The sequence below is a fragment of the Urocitellus parryii genome, chromosome 15, assembly GCF_045843805.1.
Source record: "Urocitellus parryii isolate mUroPar1 chromosome 15, mUroPar1.hap1, whole genome shotgun sequence".
NCBI lineage: Eukaryota > Metazoa > Chordata > Mammalia > Rodentia > Sciuridae > Urocitellus > Urocitellus parryii.
The window spans coordinates 43012561-43040267 of NC_135545.1; the positions used below are offsets into that span (position 1 = coordinate 43012561).

The 27707-nt window shown below is 37.0% G+C and overlaps 1 protein-coding gene across 2 annotated transcripts in view; it reads left to right on the forward strand.

The window, feature by feature from the left end:
* Positions 1–27707, forward strand: part of Nfatc3 (nuclear factor of activated T cells 3) — a 97683-nt gene that overhangs the window by 62177 nt on the left and 7799 nt on the right. Inside the window, exons 6-10 of one of the 2 annotated variants that reach the window (XM_026404485.2) lie at positions 656–796; positions 3398–3453; positions 4168–4294; positions 10916–11923; positions 22521–22624. In XM_026404485.2, the coding sequence (XP_026260270.1) occupies positions 656–796; positions 3398–3453; positions 4168–4294; positions 10916–11923; positions 22521–22621 (1433 nt within the window). In that variant the 3' untranslated portion in view covers positions 22622–22624. The remainder of the gene's footprint in view (positions 1–655; positions 797–3397; positions 3454–4167; positions 4295–10915; positions 11924–22520; positions 22625–27707) is intronic. The other variant, XM_026404483.2, reaches the window with a different exon arrangement.

Below are 27707 nucleotides of genomic sequence, written 5' to 3' on the forward strand. Positions count from 1 at the left end.
ATCCACGGTAAGGAAAAAAAAGTATGTTTAAATAATGACTGAGAAAAATTAGATTATGTTTCATGTACCTGTAAAGGTAAAAAAAAAAAAAAGTACTGTCACTAAAGTAACATGTATACACTTCTAAAAATTCATTATTTAAATGTGTATTTCATGTGTTTCAATTAATTGGTTATTTAGAAAACTATACAAAATACATGTACACCTAAGTATTCTCTTGATAAAAGAATTATTTGGTGTTGTCCTCTAGTAGGTTTTTTAGATTTGTCTTCTGTTAGTTGTATGTAATACAGTTATACATTTTTGTACTAATATGCTTTTGGGATAATTAGATTTGTAAATTTTAACACATGATTGTATGGAAGAAATATATTAAAAATTTAATTGGAAAAGAAAAGATGAGATGAATGGGAATAAAGGTGAAGTTGAAGATATTAAGTAGTCTAAGAAAATAATTTAAAGATATAACATTTTAATATATCCTTTCTTGTTTTTTAAACCAGCCATGTTCTTTCACTGTGAAAGCCTAATGAATTAATCCCTAAATTTACTTTTAATTTTATTTTGTAGCTTGAGCTTGTCTCATTTATGTGAAATCTTTAGACTAATATTTTGGTTTTTTTCCTCAACTGTTTAAAAAAAAAAAAAAAAACAGCCCAGCGGTCTGCTCAAGAACTTCCTCATATTGAGAAATACAGTATCAACAGTTGTTCTGTAAATGGAGGCCATGAAATGATTGTGACTGGATCTAATTTTCTTCCAGAATCTAAAATAATTTTTCTTGAAAAAGGACAAGGTAAATAATATAAATTGATTGACTGTAAGGGGCAAAAGGATGAAATAAATTTAGATATTTAATTAACATTAATCACAAAATAATTTCTCTGACTCTACAGGCATCATTTATATACTAGATTTTATTATAAACCAAACATTTATTCAATTTCCATATAAATGTGGAATTCTCTTTAAGCATGTCTTTTCCTTGACATTTCTGCTCTTAGGTACTCATTCAAAGAATTGAAAACAAAGCAAAAATTAAGTTACAGATGTTTTTAGCAACATTATTCATAATAACCCAAAATTAGAAACAACCCAGACAACACCTCAAATACTCAACAGTTGGCAAATGCATAATCAGAATGTGGCATATCCATTCAATGATAAAAATTAATGAATTAATAAAAATTAACATGTGATTCAGAATGGATGAACCTTGAAGTCGTGATATGGTACTTGAAAGAAGCTCACACAAAAGACCATATACTGTATAGTTTCATTTATACAAAATTTCCACAATAAATAATCTATGGACACCAAAACTAAGTTAATGGTTGCTCATAGTTGGAGAGGGTTGTCAATTTGAATGACGACTGATATCTGCAGGGTTTCTTTGGGGGGTAAAAAAAAAAAAAATCTGAAATTAGAGACAGGGTCTCACTGAGTTGCTTATTACCTCGATTTTGCTGAGGCTGGCTTTAAACTCACCATCCTCCTGAGCCACTGGGATTACAGGCCAGCCCCACTGCACCTGGCTGACTTGTATACTTTGAAAGGATGAAATTAGCCTGGAGGGCTGGCACACACCTGTAATCTCAGTGACTTGGGAGACTGAGGCAGGAGGAATGCCATTTCATGACCAGCCTTGCCAAGTTCAAGGTCAGCTTGTGCAATTTATCAAAATCCAGTCTCAAAGAATAAAAGGGGCTGAGAATTTAATTCAGTGGTGCACCTCTGGGTTCCATCCCCATTATCTCTCTCTCTTTTTCTCTCCCTCCCTCCCTCCCCAGTTTCTCTCTCTCCCCCCCTCTCTCTTACACACACACACAAGCACTCATGCACGCATATGCACACAGAAAGAAAGAGAAAAAAGAAATTTATAAGATGTGAATTATATTTATAGATTATGGATTATATCAACTTTTGAAAAAGTAGAAGAACCCTATGTTTATTGGGGAGTTTATTTTTATCCCTTAAGAATATTTAAAACACTTTTCCATCATTTGGTCTCCCCTCATCTTTAACAATAATTACAAATTGCCACTCTTAAAAATAATATAAACAGGGCTGGATATGTGGCTCAGCGGTAGCGCGCTTGCCTGGCATGCGTGCGGCCCGGGTTCGATCCTCAGCACCACATACCAACAAAGATGTTGTGTCCGCCGAGAACTAAAAAATAAATATTAAAATTTCTCTCTCTCTGTCTCTCCTCTCTCTTTGAAAAAAAAATAAAAAAAAATAATATAAACAAATAGTTTATACCTATCACCCCATTTAAGACATACAACTTGCAGCTGGGCTCAATGGTGAATGCCTGTAATTCTAGTGACTTGGGAGGCTGAGGCAGGAGGATCATGAATTCGAAGCCAGACGCAGCAACTTAGTGAGGCCCTAAGCAACTCAGGAAGACCCTGTCTCTAATAAAATATAAAGAAGGGCTGGGGATGTGGCTCAGTAGTTAAGCACCCCTGTGTTCAATCCCTGGTACCAAATATATATTTATACATAATATATAAATTGCTATAGGAGGGTTCTTGCCAGGCTGTCTGAAGTGGATTCTTTGCCTGAATTGATGCTTGCTTTTTTCTCTACAGTTTTATTTTATTTCCCTATTTTGGGATTCTATAATAGTACATATATTTTTCTGGGAATTGGTTATTTCAGAGGTCAACAATAAGATTGATCTACATCCATCCATGTAACTAGAATTTTTTCACATTCACTAATATATAGTTTTTACTGTTGAGTATATTAAAGTTTATTATCCCTTTTCTTAGTGGGTATTTGAACTGTGTTCATGTTTTAGCACTGCCAACAGTAGCTTTCAGTGTTGTTATGAATGTTCTGGTCCTTATCACCTGGTGAATTAAATTTTTTTTAATGTAGTAAAATGGTATTCTGAACTTTGGTATGAAATTTCCTGATGTCTATTAAGAGTTTTATTGACAATTCATGTTGACTTTTTGTGCAATACCTGTTCTTGTCATTGCCCATTTTTTTCTGCTGGGTTAGTTTTTCATTTATATATTCTAAATATTGAAGTGAGTTAGGGAAGTGTACCACATCTTTTCCCACTATCTGTGACAGAACAGCCATTATTTTCCAAAGATGGAGTGGGTTATCTGGTGAGGGAATGAATTTCCTTTCCATCATTTGAGGTATATGAGCGAAAGTTTGCCCCTGCTTTGTGAGTTCACTCTGAGGATTTTCATTCACTTGATGGAGAGAATGAATTCTTTCTCCCCATTTTTTCCCACAATTATGCTTTCTTTTCACATTGGAAGTCAGTAAGGAAAAGATTCCTTTTGCCATAAATTTGTGATACTACATACATAAAATTTTGTTAGTATACTTTCTGACTTAAATTGCTTTTAACTGAAATTGTTTCTTTCAACAGATGGACGACCTCAGTGGGAGGTAGAAGGGAAAATAATAAGGGAAAAATGTCAAGGGGTAAGAAATTCAGTCTTTGTGTATATAAATTCAATCTTTGTGTATATAAAATAACCTTTAATATTTGATAGAATAAGGTATGTCTCTGCATAGTATGTGATGCATTGTTCTACTAGAATTTGGATGATTAAAAAGCAGTTTCTCAGCCTGTTATGGTGGGTGATTAAAAAGTTGTTGGATGATTAAAAAGCAGTTTCTCAGTCTGTTATGGTGGTAAATGTTTGTGGTTCCACCTATGTGGGAGGCAGAGGCAGGAGAATCACCTGAGCTCACGAATTTGAGATAGCCTGGGCAGCATGACAAGTCCTCATCTCAAATAAATAAATAGCGACCTGGGGTTGTGGCTCAGTGGTAGAGCACTTGCCTGGCACCTGCAGGGCGCTGGGTTCGATCCTCAGCACCACAAAAAAATAAAATAAAGGTATTGTGTCCAACTACAACCAAAATAACAAAATGTTAAAAAAATAAAGTAAAAGAATTTTTTAAAAATGGCGGGGTAGGAGTTTCTCCTTTAATGATTAAAGGGTTTGTCTTTGTCAAAACTGAAGTATCCATGTAGTAAATCTCCAGATTACTTATATGACTGATTGATGTGTATAATTTTGTATGATGGTAGAACCTTGCATTTAAGACTCATAACTTACTCTGAGTTTAGCAGGTGCATTACATTTTTAGTTCTGAGTGTAACACAATCTTGCTTTTCATGCTCCTTAGGCTCACATTGTCCTTGAAGTTCCTCCGTATCATAACCCAGCAGTTACAGCTGCAGTGCAGGTGCACTTTTATCTTTGCAATGGCAAGAGGAAAAAAAGCCAGTCTCAACGTTTCACTTATACACCAGGTATGAGGAGTTTTTGTGATGGTTTATTATAAGCTTTCTTTCATATTGAATAAAAATTTGCTCAATGGATATTCAAAGTACTCTGATTATAATCAATAAAAATATCAACATATACCTAAAGTTTATATTGACTTTAAATGTTTTTTTTTTAGTTGTAGATGGACACAATACCTTTATTTTACTCATTTATTATTTTTATGTCATGCTAAGGATTAAACCCAGTGCCTCACATGTGCTAGGCAAGCACTCTATCCCTGAGCCACAACCCCAGCTCTTCTTTGACTTTAAATATGAGATGTGCTGATAGTTAACTTGTAGTGATTTATTATTAAAAAAAAATCAGAAGATGAAATGTAAGTTTGAAGTTTATTTATTTAGTGTAGATAGACACAACACAATGCCTTTATTTTTATGTGATGCTGAGGGTCGAACCTGGTCTCACCCATGCTAGGGGAGTGCTTGAGCGCTCTACCACTGAGCCACAATCCTAGCAAGTTTTTTTAGAAGTTGTCAAAAATCATCAACCCTAGCTGGGTGTGGCAGCTTTAGAGCCTGAGGCAGGAGGATCACAAGCTCAAAGCCAGTCTCAGCAACTTAGTGAGGTTCTGTCTCAAAATTTAAAAATAAAAAAGACTGATGATGTGGCTTAGTGGTTAAGCGCCCCTGGATTCAGTCCCTGGTTACCCCACACACCTCACCCCCCAAAAAAAGTCACCAACCCTAAATACCTTTGACTTGGGAGACTGAGGCAGGGCAATCACAAACTTGAGGCCAGCCTAGATAACTTAGTGGAACTTTGTCTCAAAATAAAAAGGCTGGAGAAGGAGGGGCAAGTGTTTGTGAGTATGTGTATGCTGTTGGGTCATGAATTCCCTTTGTAGCCATAGCACACAGAAAGACAGTGTGCCCATTTCATAATGCCTTCATCTTTTTATTTTTTTAAATGGTTTTATTTGTTCTTTTTAGTTATATATTAAGAGTAGAATGTATTTTGACATTATACATAAATGGAGTGTAACTTCCCGTTCTTATGGTTATAAATGATGTGGAGTTACACTGGTCATGTATTCATATATGAACATAGGAAAGTAATGTCCAATTCATTCTACTGTTTTTCCTATTCCTATTCCCCTATCTTTCTTCATTCTCCTTTGTCTAATCCAAAGTACTTCCATTCTTCCCCCCCTTATTGTGTGTTAGAATATGCATATCAGATGATGATTTTATTTTAATCATAATGAAAAATTTCAGGGCTGGGGATGTTGATCAGAGGTAAAGTACTTGTCTGCCATGCACAGAAAAAGAAAAAGAAAAATCTCTTAGATTTTCATTTGACAAACATCAGCTGTGTCATACTATGGGCTTTGGGGGCTGTAATGTTGATACAAGGTTTTTTGATTTCACACACTAACAAAGAGATGTTGATACCTCTTTTTGTAGCAGTTCAAGTGTTGTAACTTTCCATTTTTTTATTATGACACAAAAATATATGCAGTAATACATGCTGATGGTTGCATTCTTGGAGAATAAATATTTATTGGTCTTTTCTATACTAGGAACTGTGCTAGTCACCAGGGCATATGATAATTTAAAAAATTGTGGTGATAAAATGGATAGTAGACTGTTTCAAAAAGTGAACAGTAACAACAGAAAACAAACAAAGAAATCATGGTAAATTATCCATAACTTATTCTTGGAGAAACTTTTAGTTTATAGTAAGTGAGAAAAACAGTTATATTTGAGAAGGTGCTAGTTATTAATGGTTATTCATTTATCATGCATGTTTTTAATGGCCTGGTTATATTTCATTTATTGTCTATAAGGGCTACTTATATTCCCAAATCCAAAATCATTATTATTTGATAATGTTAATATATTACTTGAATATAATATTTCAGATAGGGCTGGGGATGTGGCTCAAGTGGTAGCGCGCTTGCCTGGCATGCGCACGGCGCTGGGTTCGATCCTCAGCACCACATACAAACAAAGATGTTGTGTCCGCCGAAAACTAAAAAATAAATATTATTAAAAAATAATAATAATATTTCAGATAATTGAAAGATAGAATACAAATCTTTGAAAGCTAAAGATTTTGGTTAGCAATTTTGTTCATTCACTAATTGAGTAAGTATTTGGGTGGTAAAACCTGCTAGGTGGCAAAAACCTGTCAGTCCTTTTTTGCATAGGTCTTATGTCTAGAGGGACAAATAGGACTTGGTAGGTAGGTAGATAAATAAATACTAGCTAATTTGAATTCTGCTCAGCCTCTAACTTTGAAGCTTCCTATGTGGGAGTCCCCATTCCACTTTGATTTCCAGGAAGCTATTGAAGCAACATACTTCCCCTGAGCCCAATAGAAGTTACTTGCACTAGAGGTATGATCTGAGCTCTAGTTTTGGAATAATGGGGCCTTGCAGGGTAGCATTGGAGTCCAACTCTCATGTGTAACGTTGTCTCTGGGAAAGTATATTCTGTATTCTAAGCAGTTGATTGGATAGCCTGTCTTTTGGATTGTGGTGGTTCTGATTGCAAGAGAAAGCATGCTGTAGAGTGAGGAGATCAGGTATTAGCTCTACCCCAGATAGTACTCACTGAATGTAAGTAAATTAATTTCAAATGGTTTTTAATTGTTTAAGTTGCTCCATTTCTCATATAAAGCTTTGTGTAAAACCCAATATTATTAAAAAGAGTAAAAGCTTACTAAACTGCACTCTTTGCAATGAAAAACAAAATGTAAAGCTTCTGGTATCTGAATGTTGCATTCACTGCCATATCCACTACTTGAAGGGAAGTGTTAGGCTGCCAGTGGTTTGAAAACCACTAGACCAGTTAATGTTTTTCTTGAATGCCTGCATGCATTGATACTCTAAATTTGAGAGTATATATATAACACAAAAGATAGAGATAATTTGTTTCCAAAATTCAATTCAATTCTAAATATTGTTAAGCTTCCTGTGTTAGTTTTTTATTGCTGTGACCAAAATACCTGCATAAACAACTTAAAGGAAGAAAACTGTATTTTGACTCATGGTTTCACATGCTTCCCACTATGTTTGGCTCCATTGCTTTGGCCTTGAAGCAAGGTAAAATAACATCATGGTGTATGTGTGTGGTAAAGAAAAGCTCAAGGTATTGGGGGGAGGGGGTTAGGACAAGATATAATCCTCAAGGGCACACCTCTGGGAACCCATTCTTTCGATTATAGACTCTAATAATGCCTTCAAGATCATTGTGAGATCCCCCATAATCCAGTCACTTCCCAAAAGCCCCCACTCTGAACAGTGCTGTATTGGGGAGACCAGGCCTTCAACATTTGAGCTTTTGGGAGATATTCCAAATCCAAAACAGCATTACCTTTAACTATCTTTTATCCAAACAAGAATAAATGACCATGGATGGGCCAGTGGTGAGGACTTCCATGGTTTGGTCAGGTTGGAGTGTCAGCCCCTTATAGACAAAAAGAATAATAATTGATTTGACAGAGCAGAACTAACATTCAATTTAGCAGAGCAAATCTCTCAATTTAAGTATGCAGATGTTGGTTAAAAGCATAAGAATAAGGTTTGAATCATGTAGGGAAAAAAAAAGTAGATGTTACACTGTAGTTTTCAGTCCCTTTGTCTGGCCCCGCTGCCACCCCGTCCTGGGGATTGAACTCAGGGGCACTCGACCACTGAGCCATATCCCCAGCTCTATTTTGTATTTTATTTATTAGAGATAGGGTCTTACTAAGTTGATTAGTGCATCACTGTTGCTGAGATTGATTGTAAATTAGTGATCTTCCTGCCTCAGCCTCCTGAGCCTCTGGGATTACAGGTGTGCGCCACTGCACCCTGCTTTGTCTGCTTTGTAGTCACAGTAAGCAACCATTCATGTAACCAAGGGATGTACTTCTGCCCTCAGAATTAAGGGATAAGAGTAGGCTTTCTTAATAGTCTCTCTCCTGTAGAAATATAATTCTGGTTATAGGATTCATTGTAACTTTTCTGAGACCACAGTAGGAGCTGTAGTGGGGGAAAAAACAACAACAACAAAAAGTTCTACTGGTTTAGGGACACAGTTCTAATTCTGCCAAGGTCAGAATAAAAGTCAATAGGTGAGAACTTAAGAAAAGTCAGGAACCAGTAGATATGGTGAACTTGAAACTCCTGAGCAAGAATCAGAAACAGGATAGAGGCCTGAACAGTGGTGCTCAGAAGCAACAAGATTGCTCATAACATTTCTCTCTGTCCTTGGTGTTCTTGTCTCATTGTTAGTGATGGGGTTAGCTTTGCCAGATTTAGAGCTTACTGCAGGTCAATCATGAGCCCATTATGTTCTTGTTAGGATGTCAGCATAAAATGCAGAATTCAAATACTCCTCTAAACAAGCATTCATTTCTCTCTTTTTCTGTGAGAATGTACTATCAGGTAACCAATTTTTAGCCTAAACAAAAGACTCTAAATTGAATGTCAAATTCCTGAACTAACTAAATGACTTTGAATAGAAACAAACTTTTCAGTTCTCAGATTGAGACCATGATTGTGTGAAGAGACTTGTATTGGGCAGGAGTTTTATAGATAGTCACATGAGGTTTGATCTTGATTTAGGTCTCTTGTCCTCTTCTGACATTAAATGAAGTTCTTTTATTTTGTGATGATTGTGAAAATTTTAATTATGTTAGCTGGAATTATAACCCGAAAAGAGCAATGAAAATAATAATAATTTTTTTTATTTTTATTTTTTTTATTTTTAAAGATTGTTTTTAAAGAGAGAATGAGAGAGGAGAGAGAGAGAGAGAGAATTTTTAATATTTATTTTTTAGTTCTCGGCAGACAACATCTTTGTTGGTATGTGGTGCTGAGGTTCGAACTCGGGCCGCACGCATGCCAGGCGAGTGCGCTACCGCTTGAGCCACATCCCCAGCCCCTAATAATTATTTTTATTTTTTAAAAATATCATTATTATTTTGGTGGTACTGTTGATCATATCCAGGGGTTTAGTATCATTGAGCTACACCCTCAGCCCTTTTTATTATTTAAAACAGAGTGTCACTAAGTAGCTGTGACTGGCTTTGTCCTTTTCATGTTTCTTCAATAGGAGACTTGAAGCGGGTAATTTTTAGAAAACTAGATAAACAGTACTTGTTAAGGGAAATATTAAAATCAGTTTACTGGTAGTTAATTTGGAAGCTGATTTTATATGCTCATTAAACAAAATAAATTCATTAATTCCTACTATGAGAGATCTTTTCATCAGGAAGATTCATCCTAAATCATGAATATACTGCTTGATGTGATAAATAATAATGGTTGGTATTCATAGCCTCTGCTTGCTTGATGGAATGGCAAATTGAAATCTTTATAATACAGTGTACTACATAAAAGGTATGGACTTTAGAGGCAGAAAAACCTGGTTCAGATATTTTTAATGCCGCTTAACTGCTGTAAGACCTTGGTATCTTTAATCTCCTTTTCATTATACTCATCCTATAAGGTAAGGAAATAATCTCATAAAGGTTGTCTTGAAGTAAGTTAGCATCTTTCAGTTGCACGGGATAGAAGTCCAATTTAGACTCTCTTAAAGAGAACTTACTGGCTCATTTAATTAGGTTAACCAGAAGACTAGCTTTTTAAGCATGTTTCAGCTGAAACAGTGTTGTCTCAGGCTCAGGCTTTCTCTTTGTTTTAACACTGCTTTTTTTCCTCTCCTGTTGGCTCATTCTCTGGAAAGCTCTCACCAGATGGCATTTCTAGGTTTGATCTTGTTAATTAGCAATCCTAGATTAAAGAGCTGGCATGTGCAAGTGTGTGCATGCACATACATACACATAACACATATACCTATATGTCTCAATTTAGATGATCATATTCAGATCTAGCCAGGTACAGTGGTGCACGCCTGTAATCCCAGTGGCTTGGGAGGCTGAGGCAGGAGGATCGCTAGTTCAAAATCAGCCTCAGCAAAAGCTAGGCAATAAGCAACTCAGTGTTCTGTTTTTTTTTTTTTTTTTTTTTTTTTTCCTCCACTACAGCTCTAAATAAAGTATGAGTAGGGCTGGGGATGTGGCTCAGTGGTTAAAACTGAATTCAACCCCTGGGATACCCCCCCCCCCCCCCGCGCACGCCCCGAGAAAAAAAGAACAAAATAAATCTGTAGTCTAATTCTGTTGAGTTTGGGGATTCTGCATATATTCTGGATATTGAGCCCTTTTCATATATAGTGATAGGTTTCAGATCAAGGATTCCAAATTCAATGCTTTATTAAGCCATAGGGTTTAATTTTTTCTTCATTTATTTTTGGATAGGTAATATATACAAAGTGAAAAACATTAAAAGGCATAAAAAGTATATGGTAAAAAGTAAATCTCCTTCCTGCTTCTGCCTTTCTGTCCTTTCCCAGTAGTGAATATAACACTTAGTGGTTTCTTGTGCATCTTCTTAGAGATATCCATACATATACAAACATTTGTATATGTATATATACACTCAGTGTTTTACATAAAATGCCCTTCTCTGAAGGTATTTGAGTTTGCCATTCCCAGCTTGGATACATATTACATTTGTATAACTTAAAATGAAGGTCTGCCATAATTATTTTATGTATTGCATAATAACATAGTTCTGATCATTTTCTTTTCAGTTTTGATGAAGCAAGAACACAGAGAAGAGATTGATTTGTCTTCAGTTCCACCTTTGCCTGTGCCTCATCCTGGCCAGACCCAGAGGCCTTCCTCAGATCCAGGGAACCCACGTGACTTTTTACTGTCAGCACCGAGAGGCTTGGTTTGTCCCATTCAGCAAGCATATGCCTCTATGGTAACCTCATCCCATCTACCACAGTTGCATTGTAGAGAGGAGGGAGCAGGTAAAGAGCAGCATATGCTACCTTCTTCAGTTGTGCACCAGCCTTTTCAAGTTACACCAACATCTCCTGTGGGGTCTTCCTATCAGTCTATGCAAACTAATGTTGTGTATAATGGACCAACTTGTCTTCCTGTTAATGCTGCCTCTAGTCAAGAATTTGATCCAGTTTTGTATCAGCAGGATGCAGCTCTTCCTAATTTAGTAAATCTTGGCTGTCAACCGTTATCATCCATACCATTTCATTCTTCAAATGCAGGCTCAACAGGGCATCTCTTAGCACATACACCTAATTCTGTGCAAACCTCGCCTCATCTGCAATCAATGGGATACCATTGTTCAAATATAGGACAAAGACCTGTTTCTTCTCCGGTGGCTGACCAAGTTATTAGTCAGCCTTCCCCTCAGTTGCAGCATATAACATATGGTCCTTCACATTCAGGGTCTGCTACAACAGCTTCCCCAGCAGCCTCTTGTTCCTTGGCTAGTTCACCACTTTCTGGGCCACCGTCCCCTCAGCTGCAGTCTATGCCTTATCAATCTCCTAGCTCAGGAACTGCCTCATCACCATCTCCAGCCACCAGAATACATTCTGGACAGCACTCAACTCAAGCACAAAGTACAGGTCAGGGAGGTCTTTCTGTACCTTCGTCTATAATATGTCACAGTTTGTGCGATCCAACATCATTTCCACCTGATGGGACAACTGTGAGCATTAAGCATGAACCTGAAGATCAGGAACCTAACTTTTCAACCATTGGTCTACAAGACATCACTTTAGATGATGGTAAGTCCATCTATGTGGGATTTTTTTTTTTTTATGTGTTTGTGTGCTCACATGTGCGCGTGTGTATGTATATGTGTGAATGTGGGGTGAGGTGGAGTTACTGGGGATTGAACTCAGGATTTCACACATGCTAGGCAGGCATTCCACCACTGAGCTATATCCTCAGTCCTCATCTGTGTGTTCTTAAAGGAATGAAAATTCAGAAACTTCTCCAAGAGTCATGAAATAGTTACTGTGAATTACCTATTGGCATAAATAAGTAAATCGCTATTACTAGAAATACATATAACTTTGACCATCAGTAGGAAAATCTATACTTTAAATTGATATACCACTAGTATTTATTGCTGAATTAGGGCATCCTTTGAACATATAATAAAATCACAGTATCTAGAGAATGGAATTCAGGGGCATTAATTCAGTGAACATTGCTGAATAATACCATCTATTGCAAGAAATGGAGCTAGATTCAGAGAATACTAGGAATATATTCAAGTAGAATTCCTGTCCTTGCAGAGACTCATACAAGTGTCCTTCATGCTCCCCTGTGGAATTGATAGCTTGCCAAGTCAGGTAATGGTGATGTTTGGTTTGCTGTTGCTACTACCAACTGTTGGCACAGAAATAAAATTTTTTTCTTTTTTCTTTTTTCTTTTCTTTTTTTTTAGGAGTAGCGTCTTTAATGGGTTCTGCCCCCAATGCCCGCCAAGCTGCCCTTCTAAATTTTATTTTTATTAATGTATTTGGTATACAAATTTCTGATTTTGTGAAATAATTCAGTTAGAGAACTATAGGATAATTAATCATTTCAATAATCAGAGTTTCCAAAAGATAGAATTTTCAGGTCATAATTTTATAGCTTATTCTTGGCTTTGTTATTTGCATAAAAATGAAACTTTGTATATTATTCAGTTAAAGCTACCTTAGAAATGGAAGTATGTCTGGGAAAGCATGATTCTGTGACTAGGGAATGAATGGTACAATAGAGAATGGTTTTCAAGGCATGAAGGTTGGAACATCCTAGACAAGAGAACCACACCAAAAACTAGCATAGCAATTTCCTATTCATTATCTAACCCGGACCTTACAATTCCTCTACTTCTGAGGTAAATAGTGAAATTCCAAAGGTCACACCACTAGTAAGTGTCAGAGCTGAGACTTTGATTCAGGTTGTTTGTTTGTTTTTTTTTGGTCTATTTCTTGTGGTGCTAAAGCAGGTTTCTGAATTTTTAAAAAATATCTGGATAGTTAGGGGCATTCTTAGGAATATGTGTGCAAAATTTCACTGCATGAACACATGTTGACAGCTGCATCTGATATGTCACACTTGCAGGATCTGGTATTAAACATCTTGCTGTGCTGTCTCTGCACAACTGGCGTAAATGTCACTGCTTATTTATGAAGCCTGGAGATATACACAGAAGATACTACCACTTTTATGCTAAACAAATTTGAAATAAAGGCTTTTCCATATATACACAGGCTTTTTAAATGTTATCTATACTTTCTTTAGGCAGTTTTAAACTTATTTTTCATAGTGCTTTTCACCCTGAAACCTTGGGTAAGATCTTATCCTCATCACTCATTTGTGTTGTAACTGAAGATATGAGATTTATTGAGCAGGTTTCTAATGGTATTTCAGCTCTTTTTTTTTTTTTTTTTAATAAAAGAAACGAAGATACTTTTCCTTCTAAAAAGAGACCAAAGCCTAGAACCTATTTACTACAGATTGAGTGATATGAAAAGAAGGGCACAACAAATTAAAATTTCTAGAAAAGGTTTTATGAAAATTGATTTTACCTTTTGAATATATGAAGATGTATTGCAAAAATAGAACATCTGAAGAGATGGGGACTGAAGGCATTATATAAAAGCAATTTTATTTTTGCTTCATTCATTATATAGGGGACATGATCAAGAAAATTTTCAGATTGTAGCCTCACAGAGGACAGGGACTGGCTATTGAATTCTCTCATTGCCACCCGTCAGAGGATTTGATACAAACTCAGTCATGTCAAGCACTAATTAGAAAAAACTAAATGTATTCTGTGCACCTTTAATTTGCTATATGTCTGTTTGTGAGTGTGTGTGCATGCGCATACACACACTTTTTTTTTTTTTTCCAGTGTTGGGAATTGAAACCATGGTCTTACATATGCTAGCCTAGTACCCTACCACTGAGCTATGTTCCCAGCCCCTTGCTAAGTTGCCAGGGCAGGCTTCAAAATTTCGATCCTCCTGCCTCAGCCTACTGATTTGGCCAGCATCCTGATTTTATTATAAAATCCGTGACATTTAGAAGAGAAGATATGAGTGCATCTGGAAATATTCTAATAACACTTGATAGATGATCAAGAATGAGTCTTACACAGAGCCTAAAGTACACAGTGTTATATACTTGAGTTAATGGCAGAGAGTAAAGACTTAACTAACACCCAGGTCTCCTGATTCTCGGAGTTCAGCAATCATGTTTATAATTAGCCTATGGGTTGAGGTGTTAGAGTATAGAACATACAGAATAAGTGAAAGAAAATGCCATTTTCATACTGGTGAGTGAAGCTCAGTGGTGGAGCACTTGCCATAGCATGCAAAAGACCCTGGATTTGATCACTAGAATCACAAAGCAAATGAACAAACAAAAAACATAAATGTCATTTTCTCCATAGATGCTTGTTATATGAGAGGGGCTAGGACCATCTTAATGTAATTCTCAGTATTAGATGAAGTTTTAAATGTTCTCTATTTCATCCTCTTCTACCAGAGGAGCACTTTAGTGTTCTTTGTGATATTATATTTCTTTGGGTTCCTTTGGAACATCTCAAAGCCTCTGAAGTTCTAGCTCTTCTTTTTGTTTTATGTGGACTCTGATACCTCTGGAATCATGCAGAATTAATTGAATCCTTCTCTTCACTGATGTTTAAGTTTATTTTCACAGTGCGACATCCAGAGGGAACATACTCTAGTCAGTTCAGTATAGGTTAGGATCATCACCTTACTTCTTCAGAAGACTATCATTATGTCTTGAGATCATGGGATTTTCTTAGCTTCATTGTGCTGTTAATTTAAATTGTGAGTTATAATTATTTTCAAACTCATCCCCCTTTGTTTGTATCAAAGACTAAACTTGACAGTTATTCTCATTCAGTTTCATTGAGGTGGTTTTGAACCCCCTCAAAACAACTTTACAAGCTTAAAAGAGTTCCAGAAGCATTTGTGTTTAATAGATGTATGGTTCCTGCTTCAGGGAGCATACCTTAGGGGTAATAACAGCTGGACTTTAACCCAGCAGTTCTCTTTCAGTCAGTCCCCTTGGAAGGCTGTAGTCTATACTCATTCAAGGAATTATTCAAGACTAATTTTGATACTTGCCTTTATTTTTTTTTCCTTAGCTCCCTTCATATATCATTGTCTGACCTTGAAAAGTGTGTTCTAAAGCATCAGATTATCAATGAGTTTCTATTCATGCTATAATTGGTATGCTTAGAACTGTAATTTTTTTATAAACTTCTCTGCATTATGATGTATTTACTCCACTTTGGGGACCAAAGATTTAACCACTTATTTTATAATAAATGTAGAAATTGTTATGGTTATGTTTTAAACATTAAAACATAAATTGTCACAGTTATGTTTTAAAGATTACACTATTGTAAAACTAGGCTGTCTTAGACCATTAAATGTAGTCCCATTTAATTTGTGATTGAGCTAACTGAATCCTGTTACAACTTTCCATTAGAGTCCTTTCTCGAATCCCATTTGTCCTCCTTTGTTCACAGACTAACAGAGCTGCAGCTGCAGCTTTTTATCAGAGAAGAGGTTGCATGTTAAATATAGCCTGACCTGCTGGCTGTGGTGAAAACTGACACTGCCACTTGCGGGTTCTGTGGAGCAGCATGCTGATCCTGACATGTAGGGCAACTGCAAATTTGACAGTAAACGGGGTCTCTAGATATGACCTTAGCTGTTTCAGTTCTGTGTGTAAGTGACAAACAGAAAAGCCTGCTTTTAAGTAGATAATTTTTTTTTAAAGCAAGGAAATGATAAACCCATGATTTAAATGGTTACTTAATGGGGAAAGCAGGAAGCTTGTGTGAGGGAGGAACAGAGAGGTAATTATGTCAGCATTTTGGTGTACCTGTTAGATAATAGTTTCACTACATATTTATATAAATAATTATATTTAAATAAAATATGCCATGCACAGCTAATAGGGAGAGAGTATCATGAATGAGGTTATTATAGTTAATCTACTTCTGGGTACTGGAGAAGAGGGGAAAAGATAGTTAATAACTGAACTATCTCCTTTAAGTGTGACACTGGCTCCTCTTTCAGGAACATAAATGTACCATCCAGCCTTAGACATATTTATGATGAATAATTTCAGAAACTGAAAAGACCCATAAGTAATGTCATGTAGGTTTGGATTCTGGCTTATGCAGAGTATTCAAAACCTTAGACACTACTATCCTGGTATATACAATAAGAAACATTAATTTTCAGATCCAATGAAGAAAAAAGGTATTTTATATCAAGCATGTCTTTGTATCTTTATAGACACAATTATTCTACACCTTTAAAAATAAATGTTTTACAATGTGAGCAACAAATTTTTCTTTTAATTAACTTTATATTAAAATTTATACGAAAGCTAGGAAAAAATCCAAGAAAGGCCACTGTTAAATAAATAGCACATGAACCAGGTGTGGTGACACACACCTATAATCCCAGCTGCTTGGGAGGCTAAGCAAAGAGGATCACAAAACTGAGGCCATTCTGGGCAATGTAGTAGTGAGACTCTGGCTTAGTGTAAAGTAAGAAAGAATGGGGATGTAGCCCAATGCTTGAAGGCTTGCTTAGAATATTAAAGCCCTGGGTTCAATTTCTACTTACTTAGCATACTTGAAGCCTTGGGTTCAATCCCTAGTTTGTATGTGGAGGGGGTGGACAGACATATAACAAGTCTGCAAAATATTTATTTAAAAATTATTGGTGGTGATGCACGCCTGTAATCCCGGCTGCTTAGGAGGCTGAGGCAGGAGGAGGATCTTGTTCAAAACTAGCCTTGGCAATTTAGCGAGGCCCTAAGCAAGCCAGTGAGACCCTCTGTCTAAAAAATAAAATAGAAAAAAGAGTTAGGGATATGGCTCAGTGGTTAAATGCCCCTAGATTCACTCCCTAGTACCAAACAAATCAAAACAAAAATTATCAATTATAATTACTATTTCTCAGCAAGAGAAACAATAAGAGAGGTAAATAGGGAGCCTAAATCCTGGGAACAAATTTTTACTCCTCACACTTCAGATAGAGCCCTAATATCCAGAGTATACAAAGAACTCAAAAAATTAAACAATAAGAAAACAAATAACCCAATCAACAAATGGGCCAAGGACCTGAACAGACACTTCTCAGAGGAGGACATACAATCAATCAACAAGTACATGAAAAAATGTTCACCATCTCTAGCAGAGAAATGCAAATCAAGACCACCCTAAGATACCATCTCACTCCAGTAAGATTGGCAGCCATTATGAAATCAAACAACAACAAGTGCTGGTAAGGATGTGGGAAAAAGGGTACATTTGTACATTGCTGGTGGGACTGCAAATTGGTGCGGCCAATTTGGAAAGCAGTATGGAGATTCCTTGGAAAGCTGGGAATGGAACCACCATTTGACCCAGCTATTTCCCTTCTCGGACTATTCCCTAAAGACATTAAAAGAGCGTACTATAGGGTTACTGCTACATCGATGTTCATAGCAGCACAATTCAAAATAGCTAGACTGTGGAACCAACCTAGATGCCCTTCAATAGATGAATGGATAAAAAAAATATGTGGCATTTATACACAATGGAGTATTACTCTGCACTAAAAAATGACAAAATCATGGAATTTGCAGGGAAATGGATGGCGTTAGAGCAGATTAGGCTAAGTGAAGCTAGCCAATCCCTGAAAAACAAATGCCAGATGTCTTCTTTGATATAAGGAGAACAACTATGAACAGAGCAGGGAGGAAGAGCATGAGAAGAAGATTAACATTAAACAGGGACGAGAGGTGGGAGGGAAAGGGAGAGAGAAGGGAAACTGCATGGAAATGGAAGGAGACCCTCATTGTTATACAAAATTACATATAAGAGGAAGTGAGGGGAAAGGGGGAAAAAACAAGGGGGAGAAATGAATTACAGTAGATGGGGTAGAGAGAGAAGATGGGAGGGGAGGGGAGAGGAGGGGAGGGGGGATAGTAGAGGATAGGAAAGGCAACAGAACACAACAGACACTAATATGGCAGTATGTAAAAAAGTGGATATGTGAATGATGTGATTCTGCAGTCTGTATATGGGGTAAAAATGGGAGTTCATAACCCACTTGAATGAAATGTATGAAATATGATATGTCAAGAACTATGTAATGTTTTGAACAACTAATAATAAAAATTAAAAAAAAAAAGAAAAAAGAGTTAGAATGTGGCTCAGTGGTTAAGTGCCCCTACATTCACTCCCTAGTCCCAAACAAACCAAAACAAAAATTATCAATTATAATTACTATTTCTTGATAATAAAACTCCCATTTTATTGAGTAATGTGGTAGGCACTTTGCTAGAGGCACATTCTTCCTAATAATTCTTGAAATGTGAATTATTAGCTTCATTTTCATAGACTTGGCTCAGGGAGCTTAAGTACTATCGTATTGTTAAAACACCACAAATACTGAAACTTACATTTGAATCCAGGTCTATCTGAAATTTAAATTGTCTCAAATGTTAAGTGATTTCTAAAAGAGCTGTGATTGATGACTTTATATAATCTTGCCTCTGTAAACACAACAACCTAGTAACTTTGTAAAGCCTGTCATATGTTAGATGGTTAAAGCCAGTGTCTTATTCTATTTTAAAATTCATGTCCTCTTTTTAAGTTTCTTTGAAGATAGATTATTCATAGGGACAAAAATATTTCAAATGATTCATAATTTAATTTTAGGCTCATCAGTTAAACTGTGATTTGTGGCAGTTCTCAGACTTGGCACCTCTTGCCAGGGATCTTAGCTTTTGATAGACTTAGATAAACATATCCAGACCAGCTCTTCTCTGTTTGAAGATAGTTGACTCTTTTTTTTTTTTTTCCTTAAAACATTTCTCAAATGTAGCATTATCCCTTTTATCTGGGCAAGAGGAAAAGCATGAAACTTCAATTTCTGATGGAAAATAAGATAGGATTGATGGTTATAGTTGCAGGCATTTTAGCTTCTATGAGAATATGGAACAGATAGATTCCCTGAAGACCATATTGTATATTTAAAAGTATCTATAAATACTTTTGAAATTGATTTGTTGTTATTTGTTTTGGTATTAGGGATTGAACCCAGGGGTGCTTTACCAGTTAGTTGCTTCCGTAGCCCTTTTTATTTTTAATATTGTAGATGGACACAATATCTTTATTTTATTTATTTTTATGTGATGCTGTTCTGAGGATCAAACCCATTGCCTCATGTGTACAGGGTAAGTGCTCTACCACTGAGTCAAAACCCCAGCCTCACCCCCAGCCCTTTTTAATTTTTGAGATAGGGTCTTGATGTGTTATCCAGGGTAGCTTGGACCTTGTGATTCTCTTGCCACTGCCTCCTAAGTCACTGGTATTTTAGGCATATGCCGCTATGCCTGTCTGGAATGGGAAATGTAAGATTTTTATCTGTTATTGATATAATCATTATTTTTAATAACTAATACATTTATATGATTCCAGATGCTAAAAGTATGGTACATAGTGAAAAATCTCTCTGCTAGGTACTCAGTTGTCCTCTATATGGACAGTTGGAATTAACCAACCAATTTTTTGGCTATCACTCCAGAGTTATTTTATGTATTTATAAAGTTGATTATATTTTTCCACATTTTTACTAGGATATTATATATTATTCTGTACTTTACTTTTTCTATATAATATTGAATCTTGTATATTCAATAGAATATATTGCTCTCCTGTAACATGAAAGAGTCCTTGGATGATTTTCAGGGGCGAGGTTTCTGGAATTTTGAACCCAGTGTCTCGCACATGCTATGCATATGTTCTATCATTGAGATACAACACTATTCTGGAAGGTTTTGTTAGTAGAATATTCCATAAAATATGAACTCACAGGTAGTCTATCACTGAGCTACATTCCCCCAGCATTTTTTATTTTTGAGACAAGGTCTCCCTGCCTTGCCTAGGATGGCCTTCCAATCCTCCTGCCCAGCTTCTTGAGTAGCTGGGATTTTAGGCAGGCAGGTAGCAAGTTTGAGGCTAGCCTGGGCAATTTAGTGAGACCCTGTTTCAAAATTTAAAAATAGAAACTGCTGGGGATGTAGTTCAGGGGTAGAGCACCCTGGGTTCACTTCCCAGTACAGGTAAATTTTTTTAAAAATCAGGAATTGTGACTCCTCCAAATTTGCTCATTTTTGTCAGTATCATTTTGGCTTTTTGAGATTCCCTGTGAATTTCAGGGTGGATTTTTCTATGTGTCATAGACTTTGATAGGAATTGCATTGAATTTGTACCTCACTTTGAATGGTACTGTCATCGTAACAATATTAGTCTTCCAACCCATGAACATGGGATATTTTCCTTTTATTTTTTTTTCATTCTTTAGTTTCTTTAATCTGTGTAGTTTTCATTTTAGAAATCTCCTGCCTCCTTGGTTAATTGTTTAGTATTGTGTTCCTTTTGTTGCTATCATAAATGGAATTGATTCCATTATTTGGATTATTCTTTGAAATTATGTTGATTTTTTTATCCTGCAACTTTGTTAACTTATTATCATTAACATTTTTGTGTGAGGGGGATCCTTTAGAGTTTTACATGTATAGGTTGAATAGAAGTGGCAAAAGTGAGCATCCTTGCTTTGTTGAGGGAAAAGCTTTCAGGCTTTCACAGTTGAATATGTTAGCTTGAAGGTTTTTCTTACATAGCCTTTATCATGTTGAGGAAATTTTTTTTTATGCCTAGTTTGTTGTTTTTATCTTAAAGAGAATTGAATTTTGATAGATGCTTTTCTACATCAATTGAGATCGTCTTGTGTTTTTTCTCTTTCATCCTATTAATGTGATGTATTACATTGATTTTCATATGTCAAATTATCCTTGCATTCTGAAAGTAAGACCCATTCGGTCATGGTGAATAATTGTTTTAAAGTGGTACTAAATTCAGTTTGACTAGTTTTTGTTAAGGAATTTTGCACCTGTATTTTTAAAAGATTTTTTTTTTCTTCCCTTGACCCTTGCAATGCTGGGAATTGAATCCAGGACCTTGTGCAATACTCTACTACTGAACTACATTCCAGAATCTCTTGTAATGTCTTTGTCTGGTTTTGACATCAGGGTAATACTGGCCTTGGGATGAGTTAGGAAATGTTTCCTCCTCTTTAATCTCTTGGAAGTTTCTGAAGAATTGGTGTTAATTCTTCTATAAATGTTTAGACAAAGTTTTTGTGATCAGGAGCGGTGAGTGAGATATATTTTGGGTCTGTCACTGCTGCTTCAAGGAAGTATAAAGATGTCTGAAAGACTGCATATTTCCGTAAAGTACCGTCTGAAATTACCACTGAGTTAGCCAGTTCACCAAAGCCACTAGTGTCTTTTGGACTATTAGTTTGTTCCTGCATTTCCTTCATATAATTTATGTGCTGATTTACGTGGAATCACATGTCTCACACTTTGAAGTCTGTTTTGGAGGATTCCATTGTAGAGATTGGGCACACTTAGAGAGGATACTTTTGGGGGGGGGAAATAAATATATATTTTTTCAGTCTCTAAAATACTTTGCACATACTGGAATCTTTAAATTAACCCTGAAAACTATGTGATTTCTCAAATTTAATAATAAAAAAACTTGAGACAGAAAAATGTTGCCTAAGCAAAGGATTTCTGGGTTTTTTTGTTTGTTTGACTTTACTCTTTTAGCAGGATGAGTTTTATATAGATTAACTCCTTTGTTTTTCTTTTGTCTGCTTAAGATGAGGGTACTAATTAGTGTTTACAGAGATTTTTCTCTTCCAAAGTTTGTTTCTTTTGTTTGAAGTTATACAACAATGGCCAAAAGTAATTCCTCCTAGGTCAAAGCAGAAGGTTTGAGGAATTGCTGATACTTTTATAAAAACTATTATATTTAAAACTGAATTTATACCTCAAGATCACTAAAAGCAATATTTTAGCTGTTTTAAATTATTGCCTTTTTTTTTTTTTTTTGTACTGGGGATATAACCCAGGGGTACTTAACCACTGAGCCACATCCCCAGCCCTTTTTATATTTTGTGATAGGGCCTTCCTAAGTTGATGAGACCTTGAATTCAGGATTCTCCTGAGCCTCCTGAGCTGCTGAGATTACAGGCATATGCCCCAATGCCTGACTAAATTATTACCTTTTTAATTAGAAATCATCCATTACTTAAACTATTTGGACTCCAGTATTTATATTATCTAATAAAATATGGGGAGGCATTTTATGTAGTTTTGATTGATAAGTAAATTCCTCTTGATTATAGAAGAAAACAGGCTGGGCACTGTAGTGGATTAAGTTCACCCTCTGGTTTGTTCCATTCAGTAGTGATCTTGTCTTCTTTGACACAGAGCAGTTTATGTCTGACTTGGAACACCAGCCATCAGGTTCAGCAGAGAAATGGCCTAACCACAGTGAGCTCTCATGTCCAGCTCCTTTCTGGAGAATCTAGAGGGTGAGTGTTGATTGAAATGTGTCATTGTTTTTGTGCCCTAGTCTTGGTATTTGCATGCATTGGCTCAATTTGCATGTGCTACACAGGAGGGGGTATGCACAGGCACCTTCTTGGTAGAACCACTTGTTACCTTTGAAGCTATACTTTCACCCAGACTCTGTTTTTCAAATTAACCATATTTAGGCTCTTATACTTGTGCTTATAATTTTAGTCTGGATTTGAATGAAAGGCAAGTGTTTAATTAGATTTATTAAGAAGCGGAGAGAGGCTCCATATGTATGATTTCTGTAGTTTGGATGCTCGGTAAATTTGGTTGTTAATCAAGTGTGTTAGCCTGTTTATTGCTGGTCAAGTACTCATTCTGGTTAAGTTTTGGTGTGAGGTAGTATGGAATGGAAATAAAGCAGGAAGTTGTATTCACTTTTCAGAGGCAACCCAAAGTGTTTATCCTTGGCCTATACTGAGTCCCATGTTTGTACTGTTAGTTCATCTGGGACTTCACTTGGAGGGAAGCCAGCATACTGGGGAGTCAGTCTGTGATGGAGGAGGCTACCAGGGCTCTGGACCTCAATAGCTGTCCAGGAACACAACCCTCCCTATCATTGAGCCCTAGTCTTGGTATTTGCATGCAAGCAAATACCAAGTTCTTCAAGTACTCTCAAAGACACTTAAAGTCTGTGCTGGAAATTGTAAACATATTCATTGTAATTCTCTAAATGCCATTTGAATTTCGTTTAAATATGAATTTAGTTTTAGAAGGGGCCTTAGTATGTCTACATGCAAATTTTAAGGATTTTGAATCTTCTGTATTATTCATCAGAGAGAGCACCAAAACCCTGACTTCTTCCAGAAGCTGGACCTACCCTGGTCTCACATCATTCTTATCTGATCATGAGAGGAATAATAGTGGTGACTAGATTCCTGTATGGGGGTATGTAAAACTTTCAGGAGATTTATAACCAGAAGATTTGAAAGAATTTTCTGATATTATAGGTAAGAAAAGCTTCCAGAAAAATTAGTAGATAAATCACCCTAGTCACATCATAGCCAAACCAAGACTAAACCTTATTTCTTTCAGTGTTTACTTTAGTGCTTTTCCCATGTGTGAAAACATTGGTCACTAGTAATCTTGGTAAGAAACAGTAGTGTAAAAACATCCTTTTAAGATGTTAAAGCCCCCAGATTCGGTGGTCCACGCCTGTAATCCCAAAGGTTCTAGAGTCTGAGGCAAGAAGGATCCTGAAAGAAAAGTGACCACAACACCCAGAGCAACCAAGAGATCTTTATTACAGCAGTGCAACAGAGGAGAGGAGAGGAGAGAGAGAGAGAAAGCAGGAGAGCGCGCTGCCCCGCCCCGCCCCCCCCCCCCAGGAGGGAGTTTTTATAGCCCAAATCTAATGAGGTCTCTGGGTCTGCAAGCTGCCTTGTTGGCACAAGGGGGGTTACTACGTGTTCGGCCTTCAGGGGGGGGGGGTGCTTGGGCATTTGGGCTTGAAGCAAACTGGTGATAAAGAACCAGACAGAGGGCTGGGGATGTGGCTTAAGCGGTAGCGCGCTCGCCTGGCATGCTAGCAGCCCAGGTTCGATCCTCGATCCTCAGCACCACATACCAACAAAGATGTTGTGTCCGCCGAGAACTAAAAAATAAATATTAAAAATTCATATTCTCTCTCTCTCTCTCTCTCTCTCTCTCTCTCTCTCTCTCTCTCTCTCTCTCTCTCCCCCCCCCCACCCCCCTCCTCTCTCACTCTCTCTTTAAAAAAAAAAATAATAATAACCAGACAGAGGGTTTGAGTGGCCAGGTCAGCCTGAGGCTAACTTTGTTTGGCAAGCCCTGCAGACAGCTTACTCAGCCTGTCCTGCACCTAACAGATCCCAAGTTCAAGGCCAACCTCAGCAACTTAGTGAAGCCCTTAGCAATTCAATGAGACCCTGTATAAACAAAATATTAAAAAGGGCTGAGGGGTGGCTCATTGGTTAAGCATCCCTGAGGTCAGTCCCTGGTACTAGAAAACGAAAATGTTAAAGCCTTGAAAGAAAGAATTAGATATAGGGGGGAAATGTGGAGGTCTAGTATTTGTTTGCTTGCTTGTTTTTTTGAGATGGAGAGACTTACCTATGATGAGAAACATCAAGGAGGGGAAGATGGATAGATTGAGACTGATAAAAGATATAGAGAATGAAGAAAATTGATGGAGCAGGTCATGAAAAGGACCCTAGAGCACATGTCATAGAATGAATTCTATGGATTTATAGCTCTGAAACCCAGAACTGTGCCCCCTTGAGGTAATAGATTTGGAAGTCAACAGTTGACAGGATTTTTTAGAGAAAATAAAGGGATCTTCTGATAATTCTAAAATATTTTTGAGGGACTGAGGATGTAGCTCAGTGGTAGAGCATGTGCTTAGCATGCATGAAGCCCATATTTCAGTTCCCAGCATGGCGGGTGGGCAGTGGATGACAGGATGCCAGGTACTCTCTCAGACTCACATTGACCCAAATTGAAAAGAACAGCTTATTTTTTCATGTTTCAGTTTTTGCTGATAAAAAAAGTACACACCAATATTTGAATATTCTTTCAATTACCTGTGTACTATTTTCCTCAGCTGGAGCTTTAATGTTTGTAAAGTGTTTTGTTACAGATAATTTTTTAAAAAAAGATCTGACATCACACACATCAAAAGTTTCTTAAAAAGAAAGGAGTCTAGCTGGCCGTGGTTGGTGCATGCCTGTAACCCAGAAGCTGAGGAGGCTGAGGCAGGAGGATTGCAAATTTGAGGTTGGAGATGTAGCTCAGGCAGAGCACCCCTGGTTTGATTGCCAAAGCAGGAAAAAAATAAAACAAATTAGTTAAAAAGCTGAGTGCAATGGCATAGGCCTACAGTCCCAGCTACTCAAGAGGCTGAGGCAGGAAGATTGCTTGAGCCCAGCAATTTGAGGGTAACCTGGGCAACTTAGCAATATCTCATCTCAAAATAATAATAGGGGGTTAGAAGTTTAGCTCAGAGGCAGAGTGCTTGCCTAGCTGGTAAAGCCTGGAGTAAGGCCCTGGAGTTCTATCCTTAGCCCTGGGTGGAAAAAAGGAATAATAATAGTAACAATAACATGTCAGTTAAAAACCTGGTCTGAGAAACCTTGAGTTGGTATCTTGCTTAAAATACATAAATATCCTTTCTGGGTTCCCATTATGGTGTTGAGTTTTATTTTCATTAGTATAAGCTAAGCTAATGTAATGAAGATCCTAAAGTATAATGCTTTAATCATATTAGAAGTTTCTCTCAAACCTTATGGTAACTCAGATCAGAATTCCTTTTGAGTTATTGTTTCTTTCTCCTCTAAGTTTTGTCAAAAACAGTCATCACTTGCAGGGCTGAATCTTATCCTGAAGCAAGGTGTGGGGGAAGGGAGGGAAAGAGAAAGAGAAAGCCAAGCAAGTGATGAGAAAGATGTAAACATTAGTGTTTTGCTTATCATACATTGGAGTTGGATTTCGGTTTTGTACCAGGGATTGAAACTGTGGATGTTTAACTGATGAACCATATCCCCAGGCTTTTTAATTATTTTTTTGAGACAGGATCTCCCTAAGTCAGGCTGACTTTGAACTTGCGATCCTCCTGCCTCACCTTTCCAAGTCTCTGGGATTACATGTGTGCGCCACCATACCTGTCAACATTAGAGAAATTTCAATGGCCATACTTTAGCTACATGGGGAAAGCAAGGAAATCTAGTCTGTAGCTGAGCAGCCATTGTGGCTAGTTAAATCTCAGTTATTAAAAAAGAATAAATTGAGACAGCAGGCTACCATAGATATCATCTGAATTTTTCTTTTGGCACTGGGCATTGAGTACACAGGCATTTTACAACTGACTGAAATACATCACCATTCCTTTTTATTTTTTATGTTGAGACAGGGTCTTGCTAAGTTGCTAAGGGTCTTGTCAAGAGGCTGATCTCAAACTTGTGACCATCTCCTTAAATTAATACCCAGAGACTAAATTACACCTTTAATATTGGGGTTTTAGAAAAGGAATAAAAGATGAACTTGAGGTCTTGGGTGGTAGCTCAGTGGTAGAGCATTTGCCTAGCATATGTGAGGCACTGGGTTCAATTCTCAGTACAATAAATAAATAAATAAATATCCATCAACAACTAAAAAATATTTTTTTTTAAAAATGAACTTGAGGACTGGGGATGTGGCTCGAGCGGTAGTGCCTGCGGCCCGGGTTCGATCCCCAGCACCACATACAAACAAAGATGTTGTGTCCGCCGAAAACTAAAAAATAAATATTAAAAAAAATTCTCTCTCTCTCTCTCTCTCTCTCTCTCTCTCTCTCTCTCTTTCTCTCTCTTTCTCTCTTAGAAAAATAAAAGATGAACTTGACAAAATTCTAGTGAATGTTCAATGTAGTCTTAAGGGAAAATAATATTTTGAGCATGGTGGTGCTTGCCTATAAATCCCAGCTTTTCAGGAGGCTGGGGCCAATGGAAGGAATACAAGTTCATGGCCAGCATGAGCAATTTAGGATAAGACAGTGTCTCAAAATAAACCTTTATAAAGGTCTTGGAGTGTTGTTCAGTGGTTAGAGCCCTTGCCTCCTAACATGGGTTCAGTCCCCAGTATTACTTCCACCCTTCCCCACCAAAGGAAATAACATTGAGTCTAATAGTACTCAAAATCCTTTACTAAAATGCTCATTAGAAAGTGCTTTTGGAGTTTTGTGTATGTAGCAATGTGACAAAGTGGGAGTGCCCTGGATTACCTTGACTTTTCTTATTGGGTTGTGAGATTTCATACCATACTGTTTTTGTCAGCTCTAACTTTGAATCCTTAAAAATGGGAAATAGCTCTGAAGGAGAGGACTGCTGCTATGCAAGCACCTCGTTGTTATATGTAGAAATAGCATTCCAGTGGACTGCTAATTTGAACATTGCTTGGAGGTAAAAGTTTTGTTTTTAACAGCAGATATTGTTGATAGCTCTGATTCTACTTCTGTTATGGTGGCACAGGCAAACCCAGGTGTTGGAGTAGAGGGAGTTGAGGATGGTGGCTGCCAAAAGTGGGCCAGATGCTATGACCTACATA